The 26,567-nt window shown below is 40.2% G+C and overlaps 1 protein-coding gene across 2 annotated transcripts in view; it reads left to right on the forward strand.

Moving 5' to 3' along the window:
• SRGAP1 (SLIT-ROBO Rho GTPase activating protein 1) overlaps positions 1-26,567 on the forward strand; it is a 139,325-nt gene that overhangs the window by 53,480 nt on the left and 59,278 nt on the right. For both annotated transcript variants that reach the window (XM_038153974.1, XM_038153975.1), the window contains exons 2-4: positions 13,960-14,155; positions 16,563-16,725; positions 24,916-24,978. In XM_038153974.1, coding sequence (XP_038009902.1) covers positions 13,960-14,155; positions 16,563-16,725; positions 24,916-24,978 — 422 coding nt within the window. The remainder of the gene's footprint in view (positions 1-13,959; positions 14,156-16,562; positions 16,726-24,915; positions 24,979-26,567) is intronic.

A 26,567-nucleotide genomic window follows, 5' to 3' on the forward strand; every position in this document is an offset into this window, starting at 1 on the left:
AAGGTTCTTGCTATCCCTCCCTCCCTGCATTCAGAGAACACCAGTGGAGGTTCTTGAGCTACAGCAGCTTTTTTCAGGATGTCCGCATATGGCAGTGGGAATACAGTGAAGGCATCCAAAAACCCTTCTCGAAAGGAGACCTGAAACTGTTGCCAAGTTACTAATTTTGGATTCATTTGCATGGGGGCACCATCCTGAAGTCAACCATGTACAGAGGAATTCATAAGAAGGATGCAGGTGGTGGTGAATCCAGCCCAGATCAGAGGCGGGTGTATTTGGCATAGGAGCAGTGACTGGCCAGACAGTGTGTTCTCTTGCATAGCTAATGAGTGCAGGTTTCTAATAAGAGCGAGTGTCTCGAGACATGTCACTGCGCTGAGCTGATGGAGTGTGCACTGTGTGGCAACACAAGGAACAAGGACAGCACTTTTTCTTATTATATCTCAGTGAACAAATGCATAGGTCTGAAGGTGCAAATTAGAAGAAGTCTGGCGCTCAGGAGAATGCTGACAGTCTTGTCAAGTGTTCCCCTGCCAGATGCAGTCTCTGCGCAGCTGCTTATTCTCCTGGACGCACTATTGTTACATCACTGAAAGCTTTTATTTCTTGTCTTAAATTTCCTTTGGCAGCAGTTTAGATTTTTTTTGCTTGGAGATTTAAATGATAAAATTTCTAAATCAAACGGACTACTGACATATTAAAAAAAGAATCAGCATTTCCTTAGCACAGGAAATTGCAAGGTTTGAAACTTTCATTTACATCTTAATTACAAGTTTTTTATAAATTAAAAGACTGAAACTTTGCAGAGGAGGAAAGCTTTTAATTAAAATCATTAGGTGTTTTAGAATTGGAATGTGTTTGTTCTCCTTTGTTAAATCAGAGTGCTTAAGGGTTTTCCTGATTTGTTTTGATTTTTTTGTTTTAAATCACCTCTTCTTTCAGAGTGCTTGCATCCTTGTGGCTAAAGATATGCTTTGAAAGTATCTTTCCTTTTCCTGCAAAACGTGGGTGGATCTGCAGCACTGGCAATGGTACTTCCTGCACAAAGTGCTCGGGAGAGGCCGGTTCTCCAGCTTGCTCTTCCCAGCAAAACCCCTGAGGGACGGAGACAGGTCAAGCTGAGTGACACCCTTGATACAGGATGGCAGTGAGGAGGTGCTTTGAGAGGAAGGATCTTCTTTGAAAGTTCTAAGTGTCCTACCCTGAAATGGAACTCTGGTGTATTTCCATCAAAGTGCCGTTTTTATGTCTAGCCTTAGTGATGATTCAAGAAACAACTAATTATTTAGCAGAGTTAAAATGTTTCAGATGTGCTTCTCACTCAAAGGACATGAGGTAGGTCTTCAGTTACCATCTAATCACATTGCTTCCATCAGGGACTACACTAATTCTGAGTGGCTTTTCCACCCACTCTGAGGAGCTCAAGCAGCTTGTTTGGCTTGAGTATGAACTGCTTGTATGTCTGCTGGAAAACTTTTTCCCAGGAAGGTGGCTTACAAACAGCTTTTCTATTCAAGCTATTGGCTTTTCTGATCTGAGTCTTTCCTTAGGGAGTGCCATATTACCTGTATGGCTAGAGGACTCTCTCTGTGGAAAGTAGGAAAAGCTTGCTTTTTCCTTGGGAGAAGGAGGCTGAACTCAGCAGCCTGGCTGGGTACCATGTGCAGTGGTCTTCCAGACCAAGGGAGGCTTTTGCCTATTCCTGTCTTTAAAGCAATTTTGTAAATAGAGCTCTAGGGGAGAAAAGTAAGTCTAGTTGTAACACCTTGGTAGATTTCTATATTTGCAAGCAATTTTCACATGATTGACACAGTTTTGGGCAGCATTGTTTGCTCTCCAAGCAAATTAATTTTGTTTGGAAGTTGGGAGAGGATGTTCCTGCTGAGGTTAGCTGGATTCACCTGGGTCTTACAGTTCTGTTGAGTCTTCTGACAAGCCTTTCTTCATGCCTGAAGTGCTTTATTTTCTCAATTTTTGACCTCAATGGTTAAAGCCAATGCTAATTTGCAGTGAAACTGGGTTTTACAGACAGGGGAAGAACCATTACCTGGAACAGGGCATCAGAAAGACTTAACTTGCAGAATGCTTAAATACTGAGTACTTAGTGTCTTTGCTTTCCGTTCTAGGTAAAGAGTTCTGGTTTTTTCCCTTCAAAGTAGACAGAAGTAAATGTTGCTTAAATCCCTTTCACAAGCTGCTGTCTTATTCTTGTTGACTATCTTATTCTTGTTCTTCATAACCTGAAAGTTTGTGTAAACAACAAGATTGTTGTTCTATAGAGAAGCCACAGATGAGGTCTTTTAGAAATGCCCAGCTTGGACAGGAGTATCTACAGTTTTAGACTGAGTCAACTGGGATGACTTGAACTTCATGCAAAGGCAGTCTTCTTTTCTTTCTGATTTTTACATGTCAGGGTTATGACAGATTATCACCAAAGTGACAAAGCAGTAGATTAGCACTAAGATGAAAACGTCTATCCAGGCAGAGAGGACAGGACTGATGCTTCAGTAAGCACTGTCGCTGTTCTTCGACAGATTAGATGCAGAAAGGAAGTTGCAGTGAAAATGCACATCTTGCAGAAACTGGAAAAAAATAAATGCTTTTCAGCTGATTTATCTGTATTTTTGTGCTCTTTAAGGTTTGTTGACAGATTTTAAATGGAAGAGGAATAGAATTATTTGAGGCAGAGGACTGCAGGTAACTTGAGGCGAAGGATTGCAAGTAACTTGAAACTGAAGGTCAGCTGGGTTTAAGTTATCCACTATCTGTTGATAAGCTTAAGTAACTCCAGTGGCTTGCCACCGTAGTTTTCTTTTCCAGGAACTGACCTGGTTTCTCCTTATCTCTTTACCTGTCTTTGTTCTATAAATATTTCTGATGAGAACTTCAGTAACTTAGGCAGAAGTAGCAATTTGCTTCCTAGAACGCACTGGCATCTCTCTCTGCTCCCCCTGCCCTTTCCAGGAGATGCTCTCCAGCCCTTTGGTCACAGCAGCCACTTTCAGACAAAGAGGGCAGATTCTTGTCAGCTGTTTGGCCATTGTGGTCCTGGGTTCATCTGGCCTAGTAGATGTGCATGGCCGCACTTTATGACTTTTTGGTCTTTACTTCTGTTTCAGTTATTTTCCCAGTGCTCCTGACTGACTCAAACTCATCTTTGGTTAAAAAAAAATGGCCCTGAAGTAAACATTTGGAAATATAGCACTGTTGTAAAACCAGTATCTGGAGTATTCAGAGTATTCCTGATTAAGGAAACTTAACCCAGGATAAAGCCTCCTTTGGTAAATTGTCAGAAGCCTGTGAGATTCATATTGCTTGCTGGCATGTCTTGTTTGTCCTTCCAACTACCCTTGCTTTTTTCCCCAGTTGGTACCCGTGTTTATTGCATTTATTATTTCAAAAAAAGTTCCCCTAGTATTTTGCTAATGATTGGATGATGATCCTCTTACAGGATGGAGATTTCTCCATTATAGATGTCACATCTTTCATTTCTTCACTAAGTTGTGCACGGCCTTCTGTGAATTACCAAGCAATGTTTTTTCCCAGAATAAATAACTATTTTCACAGGTTACCACTTTGCCATCCAGGTGCTATAACTGCTGATGTGCTTGTCAGAGCTGGAACTTTATGCTTACAAAACATCAAGATTGAATTTCAGTTTATCCAGGGAAAGGGCCTAGGGAGCTACAGCTACTGCCCTGGCCATTGCAGTTCTTCTCCTTTACTCACTCCAGTGTAGCTTTTGCTACCAGAATGTCTATTTCCAAATGGAGATAGATAGGCTAAAAACATAGGCAATAATAGGGGTTTTATAGCCTTTTTTAATAAAGGAATTCTGAAGTAAGCATGTGAAGCATTAATCCCTTGGCCATTCAGTGAAGGTGCCCTAAGTGGCACATCTGTTTCCTACAGCTGTTTTTGGTGTCTTTGCTTCCATTCAGCAATCATCAAAGCCCTGCTGGAAACCCTAATCATCCATATATCTATTGGAGAGAAACATTTGCAGACTACACAAAACAGTGAATTAATGCAGATACTGGGTTCTACAAATCATCAGCTTTAAGTTTTGTTTGTTCTGATATTTCCTCTCATTAAAAAAACAGGAGTGATATTTTTCTTTTTTTTAAAACTTTTGACAGATTGAAGACTGTTTCCAGAGGACCTGGAAATATGCAAATTATTTTAGCCCAGAGTTCATTTTCTAGCAGATACTACTCTTCATTTTACTGTTGAGTGAGTAAGCAACAGTTACCTACAGTCTCATGGGGTATTTTTTTCTATTCCCATTAGCAGGAACCTCTGGTGGTGGCGGGGGGGGGGAGGGGGCTTTCTTCTCTTGCTACTGTAACAACTGAAGATAAGTTTAATTAAATTTGGTCCACAATCCAATTTATTCTTTCCTGTAGCAGAAAGAATCTGCTCTGTGACACTGAAGGAATTGTTTTTTCCCAGCTGCTGTTAGTGGAATTTGAGGCTCGTAGTAATTGGGTTCAAAACCATCCTTTGAGGTAGGCATTTTATTTTCTCACTTAGGCATTACACCTTCTACCAAATCACAGCAGTGCATAGACAAATGTATTTGAAGCGTGGCAGAATTTATCTAATCTTTTTAGGTGACATATAAAAATAACTGTCTGTTACTTCTACTTTATAATAGTTATAATCAACCAGCATGGTGATTATCTGGTTATCTATTTTACGTTTATTAGTACTGCTGCAGACAGACTAAGTAATTCTGTCATGATTGGGGTTATTTTTTGTTTAATTAGTAAAAGTATGAATTTTCTGTTCAGAGTTTGTCATACAGAACTTTTTTTTCCCTAAAACATGATGTCCTGTTTCCTAAATCCTCTACTGAGTCAAATTCAGTAATATTTGCTATGTGAAAATGAGACAAGGCACTGAAATTTACTTTTGGATAATATCGTGGTCATGCTCAGGAGACCAGTAATCCCTCACTGGGACTTTGGTTTTGCAGACTTAGGCCAAATCTATACTCAGAAATTCTGCAGATCCAGGTCCATCTGGTCTGACAGACATACTCCTGAACCAGACTTGCACTGTTATGGTTAAATCTGTCCAAGGAGCATGAAGCACGGTGATAGAATTTCATTCAAAGATTGGCTGGGTGGTAGATGCCATCCCTCCCTCAGCACTGGGTGGGTGAGTGAGGAGCTCTGATCCGCCGCTGCTGCCTCAGCGGTGCAGGGCTGTCCCTGCTCTGTGCTGCTGGCGAGCACAGTGCTCGTGGGCGGGGGCTGATGCTCTGCCCAGCAGTGTGCCAGCATCCAAAGCAGGCTCTGCAGCTCTGGCATGTTGCCCAAGACAGTTTCTTTCCCCACTTGGTTGGCTGGGATACACAGGACCTTAAGTAACTACAGGGATGTACTCAGGGGAGTAATTAGCATGGAATACGTACATAAAGTTTTAAAACCAGTGTCTGTAGACATCTCAGTGGCATAGCTGTTGTCTCACTGAAGAAGAGAAGCATCATGGATCTGTTGCAGAAAAAAAAGTACATATTTATTTTAGAAGAAAAACACAAAGGTGCTCAATGTATTAAGTTGGGGGGTTGGAGTTAAATGTATCAAAGCTAAATGAGCAATCGTGAAAGTATTTACTGCATGTTAGACTGGTTGGACTGAAAAGTGATGTGGGTAAAATGCTGGCACACAGCACAGATTACTGTTTCCTTTTTGTGCTTAACTGCGCTGTTACTTCACCTTGGGACTTAAGGAGCTGTGTCTGAAAGTCATGGCTGGGTCAAATGCATGCTCTTATTTATGACATGCGGCAAGGTGTGTGTCATCCTGAAAATGTTTTATTGACCTCCTAAAAATGTCCCATGCATGGAGAGTCATTTTCATAGGATGTAGGAAGGGAATTTTCTCTAGTTATTAATTTCTGAGTCTTATCACAGTGATAGTTACCAGTGTACCAGGAGATGCTGTATCTGATTGATGTGCAGATTTCATGCTTTCTTGCTTATTCCTGCTGCTCAGGAGTTCCTGGCCTGCACTTCAGCCAGCATAAGAGCTATGTCACCTGCCAGAGGTTCAGATTAATTAATTTTTTTGTCAAGAAAAGGCACCTCTCTCAACATCTCATTTCTATAAGAAGCCTTCAGCTGTTTTCATTTGTTAGCTCTCCATCCAAGATATTGAGAAAGAAGGAAGGGTTTTATTGTGACAGATAAGTAGAACTGAACAAAATGAAATGGTGCTGGTCTGGATGCAATGTGTGCTCACATCTGTATGGTCAGGAGGTGTATGGTTCTCTGGAGGTAAAGGATATGTGCTAATACTAAGACTGGAGTCATTTCAGGGTAGTGTTGGTGGACAAGTGATGCAGTGTCTGTTGCAGAGTGCAACTGCTGCACTTTTCAGAGGCAGCTCCATCCTCAGCCCTAAAGCAGCTGACGCAGGAATTCAACCTGATTTCACCCAGTTTACAAGTAAGGAAGCTAATGAAGAGTATTAGGTTTTCAGTACTGCTTGGATTGTGAACAACTGGGTTTTCTTTCTTACTGAACCCCCTGGTTTGTGTGGATTTTTTGTCTCATGGAGTACTAATGCCAATAAGGCCTCCCAGACATTGTGCAAAGAATGTTTCTGAGAAGACCCATGAGTCATTTTTCTGTTCTGTTGGCAGATACCTCATTGGTGAGAAGATAAGAAAGATTTGGGCATACTGATTTCTTTTTAATTTTCTCATGTGCCCAGAATTTAAGACTGCAAGGAAAGGCTCATGGTGTCTTTAACAAGCATAAAAAAAGGATGATTGAAGCCCTTAAGAAGCTTCAGAGTAAGTTTTCCCATAGATCTTGACAGTTTAGATGCTCTAAATGGGTTTTTAGACACCTACTTTATGATCACCGGTCTGCTTGGCAGTTACATGGACTCTTTTTTCCTCTCTCTTTCACTCTCTCTGTCTTTCTTTGCAGAATTGATTTGCTCAACTAAAGGTGGGGCAGTTTGATTTTGGGAGAGTATCTGCTCCCAGCGTGGGAGATAAGGGCTGGTCACTCTGGTGAAAGACCTTGAATCACACTGTTGACACAGAGGAGGCATCTTACCCTTTGCTCTCTACTCTTCTGATTGGCAGTGTTTTGAGATGAGCTGAGCTTTTACTGTTAAGCAAAATAAAGTTCCTTCTCCACTGAGGGACAGAATTTTTTGTCCTCAGTCCCAGATCCTGTGACTACAAGGACAGAGTATGCCAGGCTCAAGGTTTGGTAGGACATAGTGCCAGCACTTAGTTATGCGTGCAAAGGAGCAGTTGCCACAAAAGCCGTGGCACTCAAAACGTGGTGCAGGCGGACTGCCTGCTTAAATTCAGGGTCGCTTGGCAGCAGCATTGTGGCAAAATTGTCCTGCCAAGTCATGAGCTGGCATACTGCCCTCCATTTAGACTCGGACGGTAGGCAGCCAAGTGACCAGCAGCTGTGGCTGTGAATAGCAGGAGGGCATTAGTCCAAGAACAACAAGAAGAAAAGCTTCTTCTTCTACATGTAGAGATTTTCTTGGCTCTTCCAGACATGTCTTCTCATTTCAAAAGGATCTGGAAGGTGCCCTAATACAGCTGCCCTCTTTGAATCCTGTCCACTGGGATCCCCCAGTTGCAGGATTCTGCATAGGTACATGTTGTTGCCCAGTCTGTGACTGCAGTAGAGAGAAGTGTGTTTGCTTGAATGTATAGAAATGAAATTTGCAGCTTCAAGGAGAGGATTCATTGTTTCTCTGCTCCCTTTGTTTGAGCAGGATAAGTGAAGTGACCCATAAAAATTTGTCTGCATCCTGCAAATGGCTTCTGCACCAGCTTTCCTCCTAACGGCTGGATGAGGATTGGTTTTTATCTTTAAGGATACCAAAGTGCTTGAATGAATGTAGTTTACAGTTTTTAAAGAGGTTGACAGATGTCAACAGGGGCTTCAGATTGCTGACTCTTTGTACAGCCCTTCAGATAGCAGAAGTGATTCTCTGTCCCCATCCAGTTCTACACTACAGCTTGAATACACATGATCTGTCACAGGCAACCTGAAGCACTTCCCCCAAAATCCCCAAACAAACAAAAAATCTGAAACGAATTATCTGGAAAATAGCACAAAGTCAAAAATCAAGTTTAATGCTGGGGTGTGCACAGCAGAGGTCACACTTCAAGTGGTGAGACATGTATAAAGCTGTATGCTCAATGTACTAAGTGATATTGTTGGGGGTCAGGGTAGAACAAAGTCCACAAAAGCCCTACCTATGGAAGCTCAAGGGCATCACTGTCTCTGCAGCCACACTTCTTACGTGCTGAACACAGGGAAGTGATCTCCCCTAGTCTGTCGTAGAAGGTTAATGTTGTGGTACAGGCTCATGATCTATTTAAAGGCATTTCTGCATCAGCCTCCAAGATCTTTACCCCAGCATCTCTCATTAGCTGTCAGTCTGGTGGAATTTCCTGGCTTTTGAAGTGGATTTTCCTGCTTGTGGTCAAAGAAAATGGCAACAAGGACTTGGGAGAGAGTGTGAGCCAGACTCCCTACTGACCGCAGAGCTTCCCTCGCCATTTGTCATAGAAATACTCAAACAGCTTTCTAGCCAAGCCTCTGAGAAATAAGAACTTCTCAGCACTAGCATCTTTAGGCTGTGTATCTCAGAGACACGTATTGGCAGCTGGGTCTGAGCACCCACCATGGATGTGATACCTCTCACCATCTTTATCTTCTTGTCTCTTGAGAGGAACAATAATGTCCCTGGGAAGTATGGGAGCACTGATGGGACATGGCATTAAGGAGTACTAGATGTGCACAGGGGCACCTCCAGGCCCCTCTCAATGATTCCTGCTGCAGTTTCTCTGCTGGCAGCATCCTCAGTGAGCTAGAGATAAGCACTGCTCAAACAAAACCTAAACTGCAGATGTTGGCCAGCTGCATGCAGCTGGACCAAAGCTCTGCTTATCTTGACAAAGAAGCCAAAACCAAGTCCTTACAAAGGCAGAGGCTCGAATGAAACTGAAATTATTAGTCCCCTCATGCAGCATCCCAGCTTCTAGCAGCAGGGGTAGACATGAGCAATTCTTCATGCTAAATAACTAGGCATATAAGACTCAAGTGTCTTCAAGGACGAACTGCAAGATGATTAATGCTGCAATAGCTGCTTAATTACAAATGCATGTTCGTCACCAGATGATATCTAGGCTGAATTTTAGGTCTGAATCTTTTCCTCTGAAATATGATCTGGATATCATTGGCATGACAATGAGGAATACATGAGTTGATAGCTCACTGGGGTAAAAAAAAAATGACTGAGTGTAATGGTTTAGAAATGCAAAGTCTAAGATAACATGTATAGGTTTTAGTGCATTTGATGAGACATTTTTGAGGCATTTAAAAGTAACTTGGTTTTTTTTGTGAAGGAGATATTTGGAGAAAAATGGGAGGTGATGCAGTTTTGTCTGGTTACCCAAGAGATAAAACCTGCAAACATAACTATGTCTTGTGAGAGCCTCTGTACTCACAGAGTTCTGTTGAGTTACTTGCTTTTGTGATCTTTTGAAGGGTGAGGCCCCAAGGCTGTTGGTATGATTATCCAGTAATACCACTGGATTAATATGTCTGCATAGTTTGTGAATTGCAATCATGACTTAAATATAGCTCCTTGCCAGGCAGGGTGAGGCGGCAGGTGGGAGGCTTGCAGTGCAGCCAGGCGGGGTGACTGGGGAGCCATGTCCTCCTCTGTGGCATTTTCCAGAGCTTTCAGCGAACACCAAAGCCCATGTCAGGACTGCTCTGCAAGCACAAAAGTTAAATGGGAGCTAAGAGCAGCAGGCTGCTTCAGCTCTTGGAGTGGCTCAGGCAGGAGGCATCTTGAGGCAAGTATGTTGGTAGCACCATGAAGCATTCTTTAGAGTTGCTTTGCTCGAGAGTCGGTAAGAGAGTTTGTGGTGGTCTGAAAGGTCTCTAAGGTCTGAAAAGCTAGGCAAGGTCAGCATGGCTAGAGCAGTGCAGTAGTGCAGGGCAGGGATGGGGTGGGCGTTGCGGTGGGGAGTTCTGTAGCAGGGCAGCAGTGTTGGTCTGTCCATGGGTTAATTTGGTTAATACCATGTGTTTACAAGTTGTGAGCTACTGGGGACAGGAGGGAGTTTCCTTTGACTTTTGGGGGATGTTTGATGGAGCCTGGTGCTTTTGTGTGTGGAAGCGAAGGTGAAGAACTTAGATCCATGCTGGTGTGTAGCCAGCATTATGATTGTGTCACACTGTAGTGTATTTTCACAGGTTCCTTCAGGGGGACACTGGCCTGTCACTGGTTCCATACATGTTCTTCATGGTACTACAGGGTATTACAGCAGTGCTATGTAAGTCACTATTCGTAATACTGTGCTGTGTGCAAAGAGGTAACCTTAATGAGTTATTTCTGATTATGATTTGGGTGGTATCAGTAGTTCAGCTTCATCTGCTCTGACTTAACTTTCAAAGCAGGTATAATCTTGTCTCTTTTTACTTTTCATGGTGCACAGGTTTAACTACTTGTCAAGGAAATAAAGATTTGTTGAAAAGTTAGAGTTATATTTTCATAACTGGCATAAACAAGATCTAATTTTATACTTGATGCAGTAATTGTAGTGGAGGGTGTCCGTGAGGGCATAACCAAAATAAATTTTAGCATGAAAATCTTTAGAGATAAAACTTTATTCAGTTTATTGATTTAATTGCCATCACATTAGCTGTTTCCTCACTTTGATTGTGTGTGCAAATCTTGGACAAAGTTTAGGTGGATTTAATTTTTTTCCCATTTGATGTGATCTCAGTCTGTTCAAGCTACAGTATAAATGGATGGGATTCCTTTTAAGCCTGCCCCTGGCCAGAAAACCAGTGAGCATTTACTCAAAGCTGCCAACAGAAAGAAGGAGAAGGTGTTAACTCATCCAGGGTTTAAACGGGTCTTTTCCTGGCACAAAATAGCCTGGCAATTTGACATCAGCCATTCAGCAGAGCAGAATGGGACAATGTCATTGCCCATTACAACTGGTACCAATTCAACTTCGAATTAAAATGTGCCAGCAAAATAAGAGTAAAGACAGGCACCCTTCTCTTACTTGCTGCACCTGTCTTTGTATCTATGGAGTTTGGACTATACCAATTTTATTTCTTTGAATACAGTGCAGCAATTTTCCATGCCACTCTTTATAGCCCTAGGGAAATCACACATGTAAACTAGTTAAAGAAAATAGCATTGCCTTGTTGCATTTTTCTGTAGCAGTAGGTAATGGGTAGTCTATTATAGTTAATAATACCTGGACAGTTGTGGTTTTGTCTCACACAGCTGCTCAGGCTGCCTGCCTGTTTTTCCAGTACTTGTTCTGGGGGTTTATTGTTGTTTGGTTGCTTGCTTGCCTTTGTTTTCAATCCACTGCTCTCATCAGCAAATGGAAATTGCAATGTTTTCTGGTCTGATTTCTTACCCATTGCCATCTCCTCAGCCTGCCAGTATGGCATTACACGTTATTAGTAAAAGAAAAGTCTAAAAATGGAGGAGGAGAATGGTATGAAAGACTGGAAGGAGAACTGCTGTTGAAGTCACTTCTGGACTGACTGGTCAGCTAGCATGAGTGGGATGTACATCTCCCCTTTTTCCCCTCCAGCAGGAGACCAAAGGCTTAGCCTTTTGGAATCAGCATGTTCTTTCTCTTTGCTGAGATTCAAATAACCAGAAATTAGAAATTTTCCCTTCATAAGGCTGCAGCCCCCTGAGCCCCAGTTTTACCAGCCTTACTCAGAGTTGTACATCTCCATCAGCTTTCATAGATCATGCTTCAATTTTGTTTTCTAAAATACAAGTTTGAAGGAAGCCACTATTGTCCACTGGAAATGCAGACAGCATGAAAAAGCTAAGGCAGTTTCTCATATTTTATCTGTTGTCCCTTGTTCATTGTTTCTTGTATTTCTATTCATATATTTCTGTTTCTAAAATCTTTCTCATTCTTGTTGCTATGGTAAAAGCCTTCCTAAAAAAGAAGAATTATAGCAGCAAGGTACACTGACCTACAAAATAATCAGAACATAGTTGCTCTGTACAAAACGCTGCTTTCAGAGTAACTGCTGGAAAATCTTGAGTGGGAAAGGGAGATGGCCGAAGTATCGTGACCATGTACATGAATCTGGGTTTAGTGAAAACTCCAGCTTACAGACCAAATTGCTGCTTCTGACCAGTGGATGTGTACAGCCGGTTCCCCATACACAGGATTTTTCCATGACTGCAATATTAACAATAGTAGACACCTAAAAAACTGATTGTGAGCGTCTGTTTCTGTTAACCTTCCAGCTCTGATGTGATTTTCTCCTCTGTGTACATGAATGTCATTGATACAGTGTTGTATTACAGTGTCTCATCCTTGCTGGAGGCACGGTTTCTTTTCCAACAAACTGATTTGAAATGAAGTGAAAACCAAACCATGAATTTTTTGGTTCACCTCCCAGACTATAAAAATGGATGGTCTCATTAATGATTAACGTAGCAGCTGGTAGCTCACAGGAGATCTGGAAGAAAATACTGCAGTGTCTCCTTCCTCTGGCAAATATATTGGTTTAAAAGTTTTCTGTGCTCATACTACCTTATTTCAGTGTACACATTTGAATCCCAGCAGAATGGATCTCTGTCTGCATACCTGCTCTAAGATCAGGAAGGATGCATTAGATCCTAGTTGCATCAGATGTTATCAGATGTTTTTGTGGTGGTATTACTGCTTAGTGGTTTGCAGTTCCATGTGATGTTAGTATGACTTCTAGAATGCTCTTCTATTTCAAACTATGCTGTGGGCTTTGAAGATTTCCAGGATCTTTTTGCCTACAGCATGGTTATGTCATTAAGAATCAAGTAAAATTTCACAACAATTTTGCATTTACATGGACTTGTGTTTTGCTTTTGATAAAAATCCTTATTATAGCATTAAACTGTGTAAAAAATATACACATATATTATTGTCAGAAAGTGTTACTCCTCATTTTACTCCACAGTATTGGAATACGCTGTGCCTGTGCAGCTGACAAAAGTGTCATGAACTCTAAAGAACCAGAGGGATCTAAGACTAAATGTTCTCAGACTGAATGTTCTCAGAATGTATTTAACTGGTTAGCACTCAGGAAATAAAAGTGCTAAAAAATTACCAACCAAAATAAAAGAAAATAAAAACCCCCAGAAATCTCTAAAATAAAAACCCTATTACATAGAAATTTTGCATATGGCAAAAAGTGGTAGAATATCTGGATGATTTTCCTTATTGCTCTAGAAGAGAACTGTGAGCATGTATTCTCTTCTAAACTGAGATTCTTCTAAAATGATTTTTTTTTTAATACAAAAAATATACTATAGTCTCTGGAACCTTGTGCAAATTTCCAAATACTTGTCTCTAAATATAGGTACATGTTTTCCTCTGTGTTTGCTGTAAAACTTCGTTGGATGCATGTATAGTACACCGGTTCCCTCCCGGGCAGAGACAGGGCAGATATGGAAGCTCACCTGTGCGCAGTTACAATGGACAATGCCTCCAGGGTTTATCGCAAGGTTGTTTCCATAGTGAACATGAAGATAGAACACCTGACAGTCAGCAGGCTGATCCTGGCCCAAAGGGTGCTTGTTTATCCAACCGTTCTTCAGGGCAGCACCACCTTCTGCAAGGAGATCACTCCAAGCGGAATGTTGTGCTACTGCCAGAGGCCAGAAGAGGGATGGGAGAAGAAGGTGGAGACTCACCTGAGCCCCTGTCCCAGCTGTTTGTGAGAAGGATGCTGGGCATTAAGCGTGTGGTGGCAGAAGTTAGAGCTGCCACTGCTGTGTCCCACCACGGGACCTGAAATCCAGCTCCAGCTGGTGTAGCTGTGAGGATGAAGTACACTGGAGTGTTTGTCATTTTGGTTGGTAACACTCAGTTAAATTGCTTTCACTGACCTGAGTGGATATTTGTTTGTCTCATTAGAGATCCGAGCTCAACTCGTTGAGCAACAGAAATGCCTGGAGCAGCAGACTGAAATGAGAGTGCAGCTTCTTCAGGATCTGCAGGATTTCTTCCGTAAGAAGTCGGAAATAGAGATGGAGTATTCCCGAAACCTGGAAAAACTGGCAGAGAGGTTCATGGCAAAAACAAGGAGTACAAAGGATCATCAGCAGTACAAGTAAGAGAAACCTGCTTGCCTAACCTGTTGCTGGTTCAAAGGCCTGTTTAAAATCTCCACCCCTCCTTAGCAGCATAGCAGTTCTCATTGCAGTTGAAGGTAGATGTGTGCCTCAATACCAGTGTTGATGGGGCTCTGTGCAGTTAGTCATGTCAGCTTCTGACAAGTAGTTTCAGTTTCTTGAAAGGTAAGTTGCACAAACATTATCCCTAACCTACCATATGGATATTAAACCACTCAAAGTACAGCCAGTATCTAGAAGAGATGCAGAGCTCCAAAAGCTTGAAAATCTGTGCTCATTTCTAGTGGAGCTGATAGGATTTTGAAGCATATGCATGATGGTCAGTCAACATTACTACAACAACCAAAAAGACAATTTTGGCCAAAAATGACATTAAGAAATAAAACTATTTTGATTTGTTGTTGCATGTGAACTTTGCTGCATTTTCACCTCTCTGATTCCTGGGAATAAAGATTATGTGAACCTTATGCGTTGTTTACAATTTAATGTGTTCTTTTAATGACATAGTTTCATAACATACATGAATGTTTTCTGAAATGCTTCATGTGCATCACTTGCTGACATAGTCTCATGTGGTTATTTTCCTGACTTGAGCTGATTAATGAATGCATGTGTCTGGCTCTGTTGTGCTTAGGGATTTAGAACAGTATTTTGTGTTTGTAAAACTAAAAAATAATTTTTCCACTGTTCACTCAGTGATGTGCTAGAGATACACAGATAAAACTGTTGTTTCAGGACAAAAGTCTTTTCCAATCTGGCAAAGGAAAAGTTAATCAAATACAGCTTGAACAGTTCAAAGAACATTAAATATATCTCTTAAAATTCGTTTTAGTGACTCAATGATTCTCTGAAGTAACCAACTTGTGCATATGTCACCACTGCACAGAGAGGCCTGGCTTTTATTCTGCATATGGCAAAATATTTTTTCCTTTTGTGTACAAACATCTTTCCTTGTTTTTAAACATGTTAAATCCAGACTGGCAGCTGTGCGTGGGAATCATGACTTGAGTTCTACCTTTGGCTTTGTTCTTGCAGTTCTCTGCTTTGAGTACAGGTTACAGCAAAAGTGGCTTTAGTTGTTGGTCCCCTGAGCTGTTCCCACCATTGCTCCCAGAACAATCAGGAAGGTCTGTAGTATCGACTTCAGGACATGAAGAAGCAATGAGGACCAAGTAGTATCAGCATGGCCCTTCATGTTAAATGACCTGGCTGATAAAACCCCTTGCTGTGAAGTAACACTGCTAAGATGTCTATCTGAAACAAATGGAGGAAGTTTTCTTAACTCCTGATTCATAGCAAAGCAGAGCACTAATGATAAAGAAGATACTTTTCTCTGTTAATCATTCCTTGTTGCTTTGATTCTGAGGGTGAGAGCTAAAAGTAGACAATTAGATGGGAATTAAAGGGCAAATTTCTAACAATGAGAATAGCTAATTATTAGAAGAGTTTGCCAAGAGTTGCAGAAGTTTCTCCCTGAATTCATCACCACTTCTGCCTGTTTTATGCTCATGTGCTTTATCCTTTTAACTAAAGGGGAATCCCTGTAAAAGAGAAAAAAAAAAGGAGCAGCAAGTTTCTGGAGCAGTTAGTTGAAAGGCAAACTTTATACTAAAATGTCAATAAAATCATGAGACAAATTATATAAAGTTTTTGTTGTCTGTGAAATACTTGTGAACTACATGTATTTTTATTTTGCCTTGTGTGAAAGAAATGAGAAGTCATCTTTGATTTCACTTTTTCTACATTAAAGCTGGGAGTGGGCCTGCATTGCAAACAGTCTGTCATGGGAATTCAGAATTGAATCACTGGAAAAAGTCCAGTCCTGCTCTTTGTCTTGTAATTGACACATCTAGGACTAGCAGTAGCAGTGTATTTATGAATGCTGTGAATTTATGAGCATTGCTCACAGAATATGGATACTTGAGACATTTTCTTCTACTTCATCAGTTATACAAATCCAGTGCAGTGAAACAGCTAGACCTGCAGTTTTGCTCATGAAGAATTTGGGTTGTGCTTCCAGTGCTTGTTTATTTCTAATGTCAAAAATTAATTACTATTACGCTTCCAGGAGTGACCTTTATTGATTTTGAACATTTACACGTTCAAAAACATGTAGACATTTACATATCCATCTCTAAGCTTTGTGGTAAGATATTTTATACTTTCAGGTGGTTTGCAGAGTATCCATGCCTCATGGGACTCAAATGTGTCTTAAAAGTCATCTGAGGCTTGCCTAACCTGAGTTATCCCAAGAATGGATATGCTATTCAGATGCAGCTATTTTTACGTAGCAAGTTATGACTGTAAATGTCAGTGAGATGTTTCAGGTAATAGCATAACCTTTTCATTTCTATACATTATACATGTGTGTATCTTCTTCCTCAGGAAAGACCAGAACCTCTTGTCACCAGTGAATTGCTGGTACTTACTCCTGAACCAAGTGAGAAGAGAAAGCAAAGACCATGCAACACTGAGTGAGATTTACCTGAACAATGTGATCATGCGATTCATGCAGATAAGTGAAGACTCCACCAGAATGTTCAAGAAGGTAATGCCTCTCCTGCAGCCTTCTATCCAGGCTTATAAGATGCATGAGGGAGGCAAAAGTGTCCTAATAGATAGCATGTGAGGAGAAGATTCAGCACACACAGCATAAAATCTGTTTTAGCATACATATAAATTCTTCATGATGGGTCTTTTGAAGCAAATACTTAGTGCTGTAATGCCTGGAATCCTGCTGTATATGCTGGTGACCTTAAGAGCTGAATCACAAATATCCAAAAAGCAGGGAGAAAAGCCTGTCCTTCTCTAAAAAGCACATTAGTCTGCCATGCAGAAAGGAAACACTTTTCCCTTACGACTCCCAAAATAGTAACGCTGTATTAATTAATTATTTTAAAAAAGAATTTCATTGTGAATGAAATAGCTTGAAGACAAAGTAAGAGTTTGCTTTTTAGTCCCTTGACATAAAGTTGGCAGTTCTCCTAAAAGTGTTTCCTTTTGTTCCTGATATTAAATATGAACATACACTTTTGATAACATAAGTATTTCTATTAGATCCTTTAGGTATTATCTCTGTACATGTTTGTCCTTGTCCATGACTGTTATGTATTTTCATAACACGTGCATGGTGTGTAAATCCCTCATGGGCTAAGCAAGCACGCTAAGCAACCTTAGCTCAAGATCTACATAATGTGTTTGCAGCCATTGTTGTTAAAATGTTTCAAAAGAAAAATAGATTATAAATGCATATATATTAGTCACAGGGAGATGCTGGTAGACAATCAGCCTACAAAAGAGTTCAAGAAGAGTAAAGGTTAAAAGATGTAAATTGTGTGATGAAATGATAGCGGCAGTACCCAAGTTAATGTTTTCAAAACAAGGAACTGGTTTCACATATACCCGATTGTAATCCCAGATAGCACTGGGGTGGGGAGAAGAATAATTTAGGGAGCACATAGATTGTACTTGGAGGAAACAAAAGTGAAAACTTAAATTGAACTTCCTGGTATGCATTAAAAGCTGTAACAGGGTCAGAGTGGAAGTCTATAGTTTCTCAGTTGGTAATGGGTTGTTCATATAATATGTCTGATATGTAAAACTGTAATTTACTGACAACTCAATTCAATAAAATGGAAGATAGTTATAAAAATTGATCCAGTAATGAGAAAAGTGATTTGAACATGCTGCAGTACTGTCTATATGCAGATATCTCAGAGTTGCAAACCAGTAGAATTTTTTTTTTTTTTTAATCTGGAATAGTTTTCCCTTTTATTTATGTCTCAGAAATATCTTCTTTAGTAGGTGTGCATTATTAGACAAGCCTGTTTGCTTTCAGCATAGTTCAGTTTTTTGGCACTAGAAATTTTGCTTTTCCTTCCCTTCTGTCCAGGTGGACTGTACAATGGTATATTGTTAAAGTTTTCAGCGGAGAAGTGTGTGTCCTTTTATATTCACTCATAATTTATTAATGGAGATTGCTGCAGCTTCTCTCTCAAAAGGAGGAAAATACGTGGATATTTTCAGTGTGTTAACAGGAGGCGTATTGTCCCATCTCCCTGATGAACTTGTCTCTGTCCTCCATGTTGTTCCCCTGCAGATGCAGCATTTCAAGTTCTCTCTTTCTATCATAGCTTCTTGAAGAAGAGCTAGCATCTGCTCTTGCTTTTGTATTCCTAACTTGGGCATATAAAAGGAGAAAGAAGAGCAGGGAAATTGAGGTTGTCCTGCCATGCATAACCTGAACCTGACACTAGAAGAGCCCAGATCCTCAGCAGCCCTTTGCTACCTTTCATCAGGGTTTGCCAGCTGACACTCAGAATGGGAGTGTCATGTCAAACAGCTGATAGCTGAGGTGGAGCATGGGCGGAGTGAGCTGAGCAAAGGCTCTGTGCTGAGCCAGTCCCACAACGTTAGGGGAAGGGTGGCAGGAAGACATGCAGCACCTCAGTATGGTATAAGTGAGCATCGTGGGCACGTGGACTGAATGTGGCAGTCCTTGTTCACCAGTATCAATTCTGAGCACACATTTTTAAGACATTCTGTCAGGCTCAGTACTTGTTGCAGAAGGTTGGTATTTCCACTGAGCCCCAGTGTGCACAGTTCATGCTATGGTGCTTGCTGCAGAGTACTGGTGATTTATTTACTCTTAGTTCCCAGGTGCAGAACTGATGATGAAGCTCTTCCAGCCCAAACCCTCCTATGATCCTATGATAATTTTTGTGAGATGTGAACGAGCAATGTAACTTAAGGTACTCACAGAACTGCATAATGGATGTTTACTGGGCAACAAAAAGATCAGATGCAAAACACACGTACTCTGCTACAGTTCTCTTTGCAGGAAAGAGGTCACAGGGGCAAAGATAAGGTGCACTTCAGAGTGAGAAAGGTGACAGCCAACAGTGTCCTCCATCAAAATTGTATTCTCCCTGAAGAAAATAGCATTGATTTTGTTGGAGATTTTTTTAACATCGATTAGCATATTTAAGCAATTTCTGTCAATTTCTGTGATTTTGCAGATTACTTTTGAAAAAAAATGTATTTAGAATAAAATAGTGTCAGAGAAAACTATAATCAGTCTCAACAGGTGTCATATCCCTGTGAAAGCCTATGGAATTTGTTCACTGTTCACAGATTTTGGATTAGAGACAGTAAAGTAGAGAGTAAATGTCCTGTAGGTACTTCTACTCTGGAATCTGATCATACTGTTCTGTGAAATATGTACTGTCTCTCTAAGTAATAAATATAAATAACAAGCAGAAACATGAAGATTTTAAAAATAGACTAACAAGTGCATGCTTAGTGTCTTACTGCAGTCCGTGGTCAAGAGCAGGAAATATCTGTACTCTGTTGGCTCTCACAGCATTGCACACAGGAGCATGTAATGTCTACAATTCTGTGATTCTATAATTTACAAATACCAGTTAGCCAAGCTTCTCTGTATTCAATGGTTAGATCTTTCAGTTACATATCTTACAGCTTATTAATCTAATGGTGTTACACATCACTACTTTTAGCTCGTTTCAGTTCTCCATCAGTCTTGTAGCAGCAAGGTACTTTACTCCATTTTCAAGTGTGAAGAGTAAGTACACACACCAAGCCCATGCTCAGAACAGATCTTCATTGTGCTGCTCTGAAACCTCAGCCTTCCTGCTGCAGAAAGGGAAAGTGTCTCAGGGTGGATTGCCCCATTGCCCACAAGCAAGATAATGGGAGGCAGCAGCAAAGTCGTAATCACTCTGAACTTCTTGATTCTTTCTACTCCCTCTTTTTTTCTCCCCCTTTCTCCTTCCAAGAGGATGGGACTTCCCATTCTGCTTCTCAATGCTAGACGTTACTGACTTTTTCCATCTTGCTGGTGGGCGTGTTGGTTCTCAAGTGAAACTTTTCCGTGAAGTGAGCCCAACATTTTCTAGAGGAGTGTGGCTTGAATTTGTATCTTAAGATTGACTCCAGCTTGAATTGTAGTAAAGAAAGGATCCAATAATTTCCTCCTTTCCCAGCCATGCTTTCCACTGGAGTATTGTTTTGTTACGCCTCCAATGTGTGATATAGCACAAGCCGTAAGTTTGTAGCAGCCCCTTTCTCTACTTGTTCTGTAAAAGGTGTGTGCAAGAACCAATGATGATCTGGTAAAATGTAGTGGTGAGGGTGTCCTCGTTCCTTAGGCTTTGTACCTTGTCCTTGTCTCAGTCTCTGTTCTTCATCATTCTGCGTTTCCTTTTGTGTGCATTTATGCATCTGTCTGGATATTTGGATTGTTTTGGGGAAATGATCCCTATTGGCTCTGCCTTACATGGTCTGATGGGACTGGATGTGTTGTATTGTATTCAAGTATCTGATTGTATATGGCTTTGCTGTCTAGTCTGGCCTCCTTAACATGTTGATATTAATTAATTTTGTTCTCCCAGGAGGTATTTGTCATTCTTTTTTTCCAGGGGTCAGGAACTGGCATCTGTTTAAATCTACTAAATGCAAGACAAAGATAGGATCTAGTACAGAGATTTTGTAGCATTTGTTGGGAGACATTATGTCAGGCCTCATACTTTCAGATAGGCACCTAATCTCTTCTTTTTAGTTGCTGGCATACAAAAGCAGTAAGATTGCTGTTGATGCCTGCCCTTCATGCTGCACATAAAACTACAAAAATAAAGGAGCGGAGTTCAAACCTTGCATGCTTGCACGTTTCTTCAGGCAGATGGGGTAGCTGGCCTCATGGGGACAATTAAAGAATAAAGTAATAAGGAGAAATGTCAAGCAGAAGGGAAAAGTATTATGCAGAATATTTCAGGCAGTGATTCTGGTTACCCCAGCAGTAATAATCAACTGTATAAACACATACTCACTAAATCCTTAAGCAGATTTGTATATTTATAATTTATAAACATGTATTTTCCTTGGACAGAAATCTACATAAGCCAAGATGAACATATCTTCCAATGTTTACAGTAAAAGATGCTGGAGAAACCAAGCACAATAAATATTTTAGTTCCTTAATCTGGCTATTAACAAGGAATATGACTACCTACTGAATCTGTTTGGTGTTATACAGATTGTGGCATATTAATTTTTTGCATCATTTTCTTAAACATTTAAATGTTTAAAAGGATAGCAAAGCTGTTTGTTGCTATAGACTGGCAAGTCTGGGACAAAATTTTACTGAGTTGGCTATGTTAGTGTCACGCAGCTCATGAAACCTCCATAGAAGAAGGGTTTGCACTTCACTTCCCACAGGGACCAGCAGCAGACTTATTTAAAAGCAATAGGCACAGAATATTTTCCTTAAGTGATGTTAGCTGAGTAGTGTTGTGTATGCTAAATATAGACATTAAAAGAGTTCCAGGAAGAACTGGACTAACCCTTAAATTTCAGTTAAAATAAACAAGAGTAATGCTGGAGTGCCACATTATGCTTTAACTGAAATGTATGGAAAAAAATTAACAGACTTCACTGAAAAGATATTAATGTGGAATAAAATTATAACTTTCTCAGACTTTTATCCAGAAATACAAATCTTGATAACATCAGCAGGAGCACTGATGTGTTGTAAGTTGAGCGCATACTGAAAGGAGTGTTTAGGTACATTTGCTTGTTAGTTGCATGTGTATGATCTATGCTACTAGCAGGTGAAAAAAATACGCTGCTGTCTCTTAATGTCTTGAACCAGATTAGTAACATGTATAATATTTTTAGCAGGAATTTGCATGTGCTTTAACATTTTTATAATCTCCTTCGTTCCTAGTGCGTTTCTCTGGGGCACAGTGAATAAATAAGCACCTTCAATGATTGTTTGTCAGGTTTTAATAGCCTGATTAGAGCTATCAACTCAGCTCTGGGAAAATGTGTGCTGCATCATACTTTCTGTTGTTTGGGTACCCTGTGGACAGGCTCCTAGAGGAGCACACCATTCACACATGCTAAACCCTACTGCAGGGAGTAGGTAGCATAAACAAGAAATAGGAAAGCAATTAACCACTGAAAATAAATTTGCTTCTTAACTGGTGCTCTAACATGCCATATATTACACACTGAAAGCCATATCACTTGCCACTCAAGTCAGTGTTTCTTGATCCTAAATGGTAAAGAAAAATGTGTTGGTTCTTTAAAAATAAATCCCTTTTATACTGCTAAGTTTAACCAAATGTCTTGATTTTTTTGGACAATTCCTACAAAGTCTTTCATCAGAATTGAAATCAATTGAAATGTTATCCATCACTGCAGGCATCCTCTGCTAGTTGGAGTCCACAGATGAAGTGGTAGAGGGATGTCTCCTTTGTGATTGTGTGGCATTGCTTGGTTGTCACTTCCCAATTTTCACTCTTTTTGCTCATCACCTCCCTCCTTCTCTTCTTGCTTTCCATTTTAAACCTTATTGTCCTTCTATAAAAGCATGTTTCTCTGTTGTGATCTCTTCCATTCACTTTCAAATTTACCAGTGATCACTGTGTTGCCCTGGAAAAGATCATGTATGCACGATAACCAGTAAATCCCAAGGGCTGGACTGTTTGTATTTTAGTGCTGAACAGAGCTTGAAAGGAGCAAAGGGAAAAAATGGGTCCTAGTAAATAGTGATCATTCACCAAATCCTCAGCTTATCTGGTATCTACTTGCATCAAGGTGGGACTGCATTAAGAGGAGAAAAGAAGGGTCCATCCTTCAATGAACTGCATGTGCTTTGCTTACAGTAAAATCTCAAGGGGTAAAGAGAAAATTGATTTGGGGTTTTCTGTCTCACCTTCTCAAACAAACTTCTGCACTACCAGGTTAAGGCATCCTGCCTTAGAATTGCTGTGGCTGTGTTTAGGGCTTGACTTCTCATCAGCCTCAAGATGGCTGTGAGCAACAGTTGAAAGGGATAAATTGCTTGAAGCTGGTGTTCATCTAGAGTTTCCTCCCACATGGGTATGCTCTCATCTTAATGTCAGACATCTTATTTGTATGTTTTGCCCTTCTTTCTGCTAAAGTAATTTTAAAAACTACTCACATTCAGCACTGTAGAAGCATCTGTCCAAGAATAAACAGGTGGCCTCTGCTTGGAGCTTTGAGGAGATGTGTAAACTGTGTTAGAGCTGTGCTGCTGTCTTTTAAAGGCAGGGTGCCAATGTAAAGCAATGAAAAGCAGCTCAGAAGTTTTGCTGAAGATTTTATGGCATTTCCCTGCAGCAGCTTGCAAATCTGAAGTCCTTTTCAATTCTTCATAAGCACTCTACTGTTACACATATGAAATTTTGTCCTTCTTATTAGATGAAAATAATCTGATATTTGCAAAGAAATGGAAGTAGTAAGCCTTGTGTTCTAGATACTTTGGAACTAATGCATACCTCATGAAAATACGTCTTTGAAAAGTATAAGCAATAAGGAAAGTTTCACAGTAATTCTGTGTACCTCAGCTTCAGAGCAGCTGTCTTACTGTGCTTGAGCTACTACAGCTAATGCCCTTGGGAATACAAGAATTTCACTGAAGTTTTTTTTTTTTAAATTATATTCCTAGCTTCTTGTCAGTGTAAAACCATCTAGCATTTAATGATTGGAGTGAATACTGATAAGTTATATGATGGGTGCTTTAAAATACTGCCCAGAGTTAAAGTAGGATCGTTGGAGCAGGAGGAAAAAACACCCCATATTTTCTGTTTGAGCTACTGTATGTATCTGTGGGGGGGGATGTGTGATGTGGCTTCTCCTCATACATGGACGTTGTGCTGCAAATTCTCCTTCAGAAACCCATTATTCCTTCAGGTGTTTTAGTGATGGCCAAGTATGTGCTAGCAGCTTTGGAGATGAGTTGTCCCTGAGGATTTTCCTTTGTCTTCTATACAAATACAAAGTACTTCTCATAGCTAAGGTCATTATTTGTCATGCTGTTGAAGTTTTTAGAAGCCAGACTAATTATCAATTTATTCACAGAAAAACATCCAGCATGGATGTTAGAATGCTGAGCATCACAGCAGAAGTGTAGCCAGGCTCTTTGCCAAGTCCTGTAGCTCTATTCTGTAGCTCTTTTCCAAAGGCTGTGATACAAATGCCTTCCACTCTTGCACAGTTGCCACCATTTTCATCAGATTGAGCTGCTGTGGAAAACTAACAAAGGGATATATTTCAATGAGACTCCAACTAAATACTCTTGTTTTGACGTATTTGCTTTGATAATAATTGCTGCTAAGCATTTCTTTTTTTTCTGGGTCAGAATGAAAGTAAAGTCACAGTCCAGGAAAGCTAAACAAAGCTGGTTCAGCAGCCCACTCTGTGCAATATTATGCAGTTGGGTATCTGTTTCAAAGAGGAGCCGTAATTATTTCTTGCATAAATATTTAGATAGTTGTATATGCTGAGAAACAAAGACTAGATGCAAAATTGGGCAGGATGTCTTTCTAGAATATCACATTCTGCCTGGTTTCATTTTTGTATATATCATAGCCATTATAAAACAGTACACAGTTTGTTCTATTAAAAATATTAATCTTGAACTTTCTCCTTTCTGTTGGCACCTAATTTCCTGATGCTTTATGGGAAAAATACCTTAAAATTACTTCTGGGTTTCTTTTTAGGAGTCTTCTGTCCAGATGTTATCTGTCTGCCTCTGCATTCCTGAATCATTCTTTTTAGTGCATTGTAATTCAGAATGGTTTTGGGGGGAAACATTGCATTCACTGTCTAAGATGAGCAATGAGTATAAATATCACGAAACAAATGTATGATGCAGTTTTTACATGCCTTTTCTAATGATTCTTTCTAATTACAGAGTAAAGAGATTTCATTTCAGCTTCATGAAGACTTAATGAAAGTGCTTAACGAGCTTTACACAGTAAGTACAGATACTTACTTAGCTTATACAAATTCCATATCAGACTGCTTCTGTAAGCTTTAGGTGGCCTTTCATCAACTAAGTTGCCCCTAGTGGAGTTACTTATTTTATGTTTTACACAAGCCTAAAATATATTTTTGAAAAGACTACTCACTTGTTTAAAATACGTATGCTAATGCTTTCAAGATTGATTTTTACTTTCAACCCTTTTTCCCCCAGACTCTGGTAAGCCAGTTTATTAGAAGTTTTGTTGTTTATTAATGAGACATATCTACTCAGAGCTTACCAGAGCAAACTTCTTTCTTTTCTGCTTTGTTTTTGTCCATGCTGCCATCTGCTTAGTTTGACTTGTGGACTACACTCCGTAAAAATCATAGGGCTGTGCAGATCCAGTGCTGTGCTGTCTAAATGTTACTTACGTGCCCTTCCCCATCCCTGACTGGGATAAGTAAATAATGAAAAGAAAAGCAGAGGGTTTTGTAGACTTCCCATACCATTTAGAGAGATCAAGAAAAAAAAACCCATTGTGAACATTCTGGCAAGCTCCTGCTAATCCGTTGGAAAATCTGAGAGAACTTGGGTCTGAATTTCTATTTTCTTGTTTGAAACCCATTTACACAACTTGGTACTACAAAACAATGTCTCATCTACCTGATAACTATTTCCCCAGATATTTTCTGAGGTGGTATGTTATGAAGAAGAAAAGAAGCAATAATTACCCTTTTTTTGAAACACAGCTGTAGAATTAAGATGAATTGGTGATATGCATCTCTTATAAAAGCCTATTTATTTCTGCTCATTCAGGAAGTTGTATGTTTAAATTCTCTTTTTTTTTTTGTCTGGAAGAACTGAAACATATATGCTCCAATACCCTGCATAACAATCCCTAGGCACCTCTGTTCCCCATCCTCAAGATTTGGAGGACCATAAAAATACGTTACAGTATTGATATCAAGAAATATTTGTGAAGTTTAGGAAGTTTAGGAAGCTATCAGTGATCACTTCTCCACAGGCAGGGCCCAAACATTACTTCTATGCATCTTGGTGATTTTTCTTTTGACCTAGGGAAAACTGTGCAGCCATCAGTGGACGAGCTGAAGAACATTTAAACTCAAAAACAACTTAGGTGGCAAAAAGGAGATCCAAAGAAAATTAGTCTTGTCTTTCTGCCCTGAGTTCTTTTTAATTGTTATGGACACAGATTCCCAAAGCCTTCCTAAACCACTACTTTTTTGTTGTTGTTTGGGATTTTCTTTAGGTTTTTTTTTTTGTCTGAAACCGCCACGATTTTGTAGGGTGTGATACTGCAAAGCCTTCTTGGCTGAGGCCTGCAGTCAGTGAAGTGTTCTGGGATCAGCTTCTGCAAAGCAGCGATAGCCGCAGACAATTCACACAGCTGCAGGGGGCTGCGGGAGCCGTGGCACAAGAGGGACTTCAGTGCTGAATAAGCCCTGAAGATACAGCCTTGTTTCAATTAAACAGTTGCATAACTCCAGTGTCTGGCGAGGCTTGGGATTAGTGCCTGTGCTCCCAGGGTAGGGAAACAGTGAAGCATGTGCTGAAATACTTTTCTGAAGTACCACTGAAAA

Source organism: Motacilla alba, chromosome 1A, assembly GCF_015832195.1.
Source record: "Motacilla alba alba isolate MOTALB_02 chromosome 1A, Motacilla_alba_V1.0_pri, whole genome shotgun sequence".
Lineage (NCBI taxonomy): Eukaryota > Metazoa > Chordata > Aves > Passeriformes > Motacillidae > Motacilla > Motacilla alba.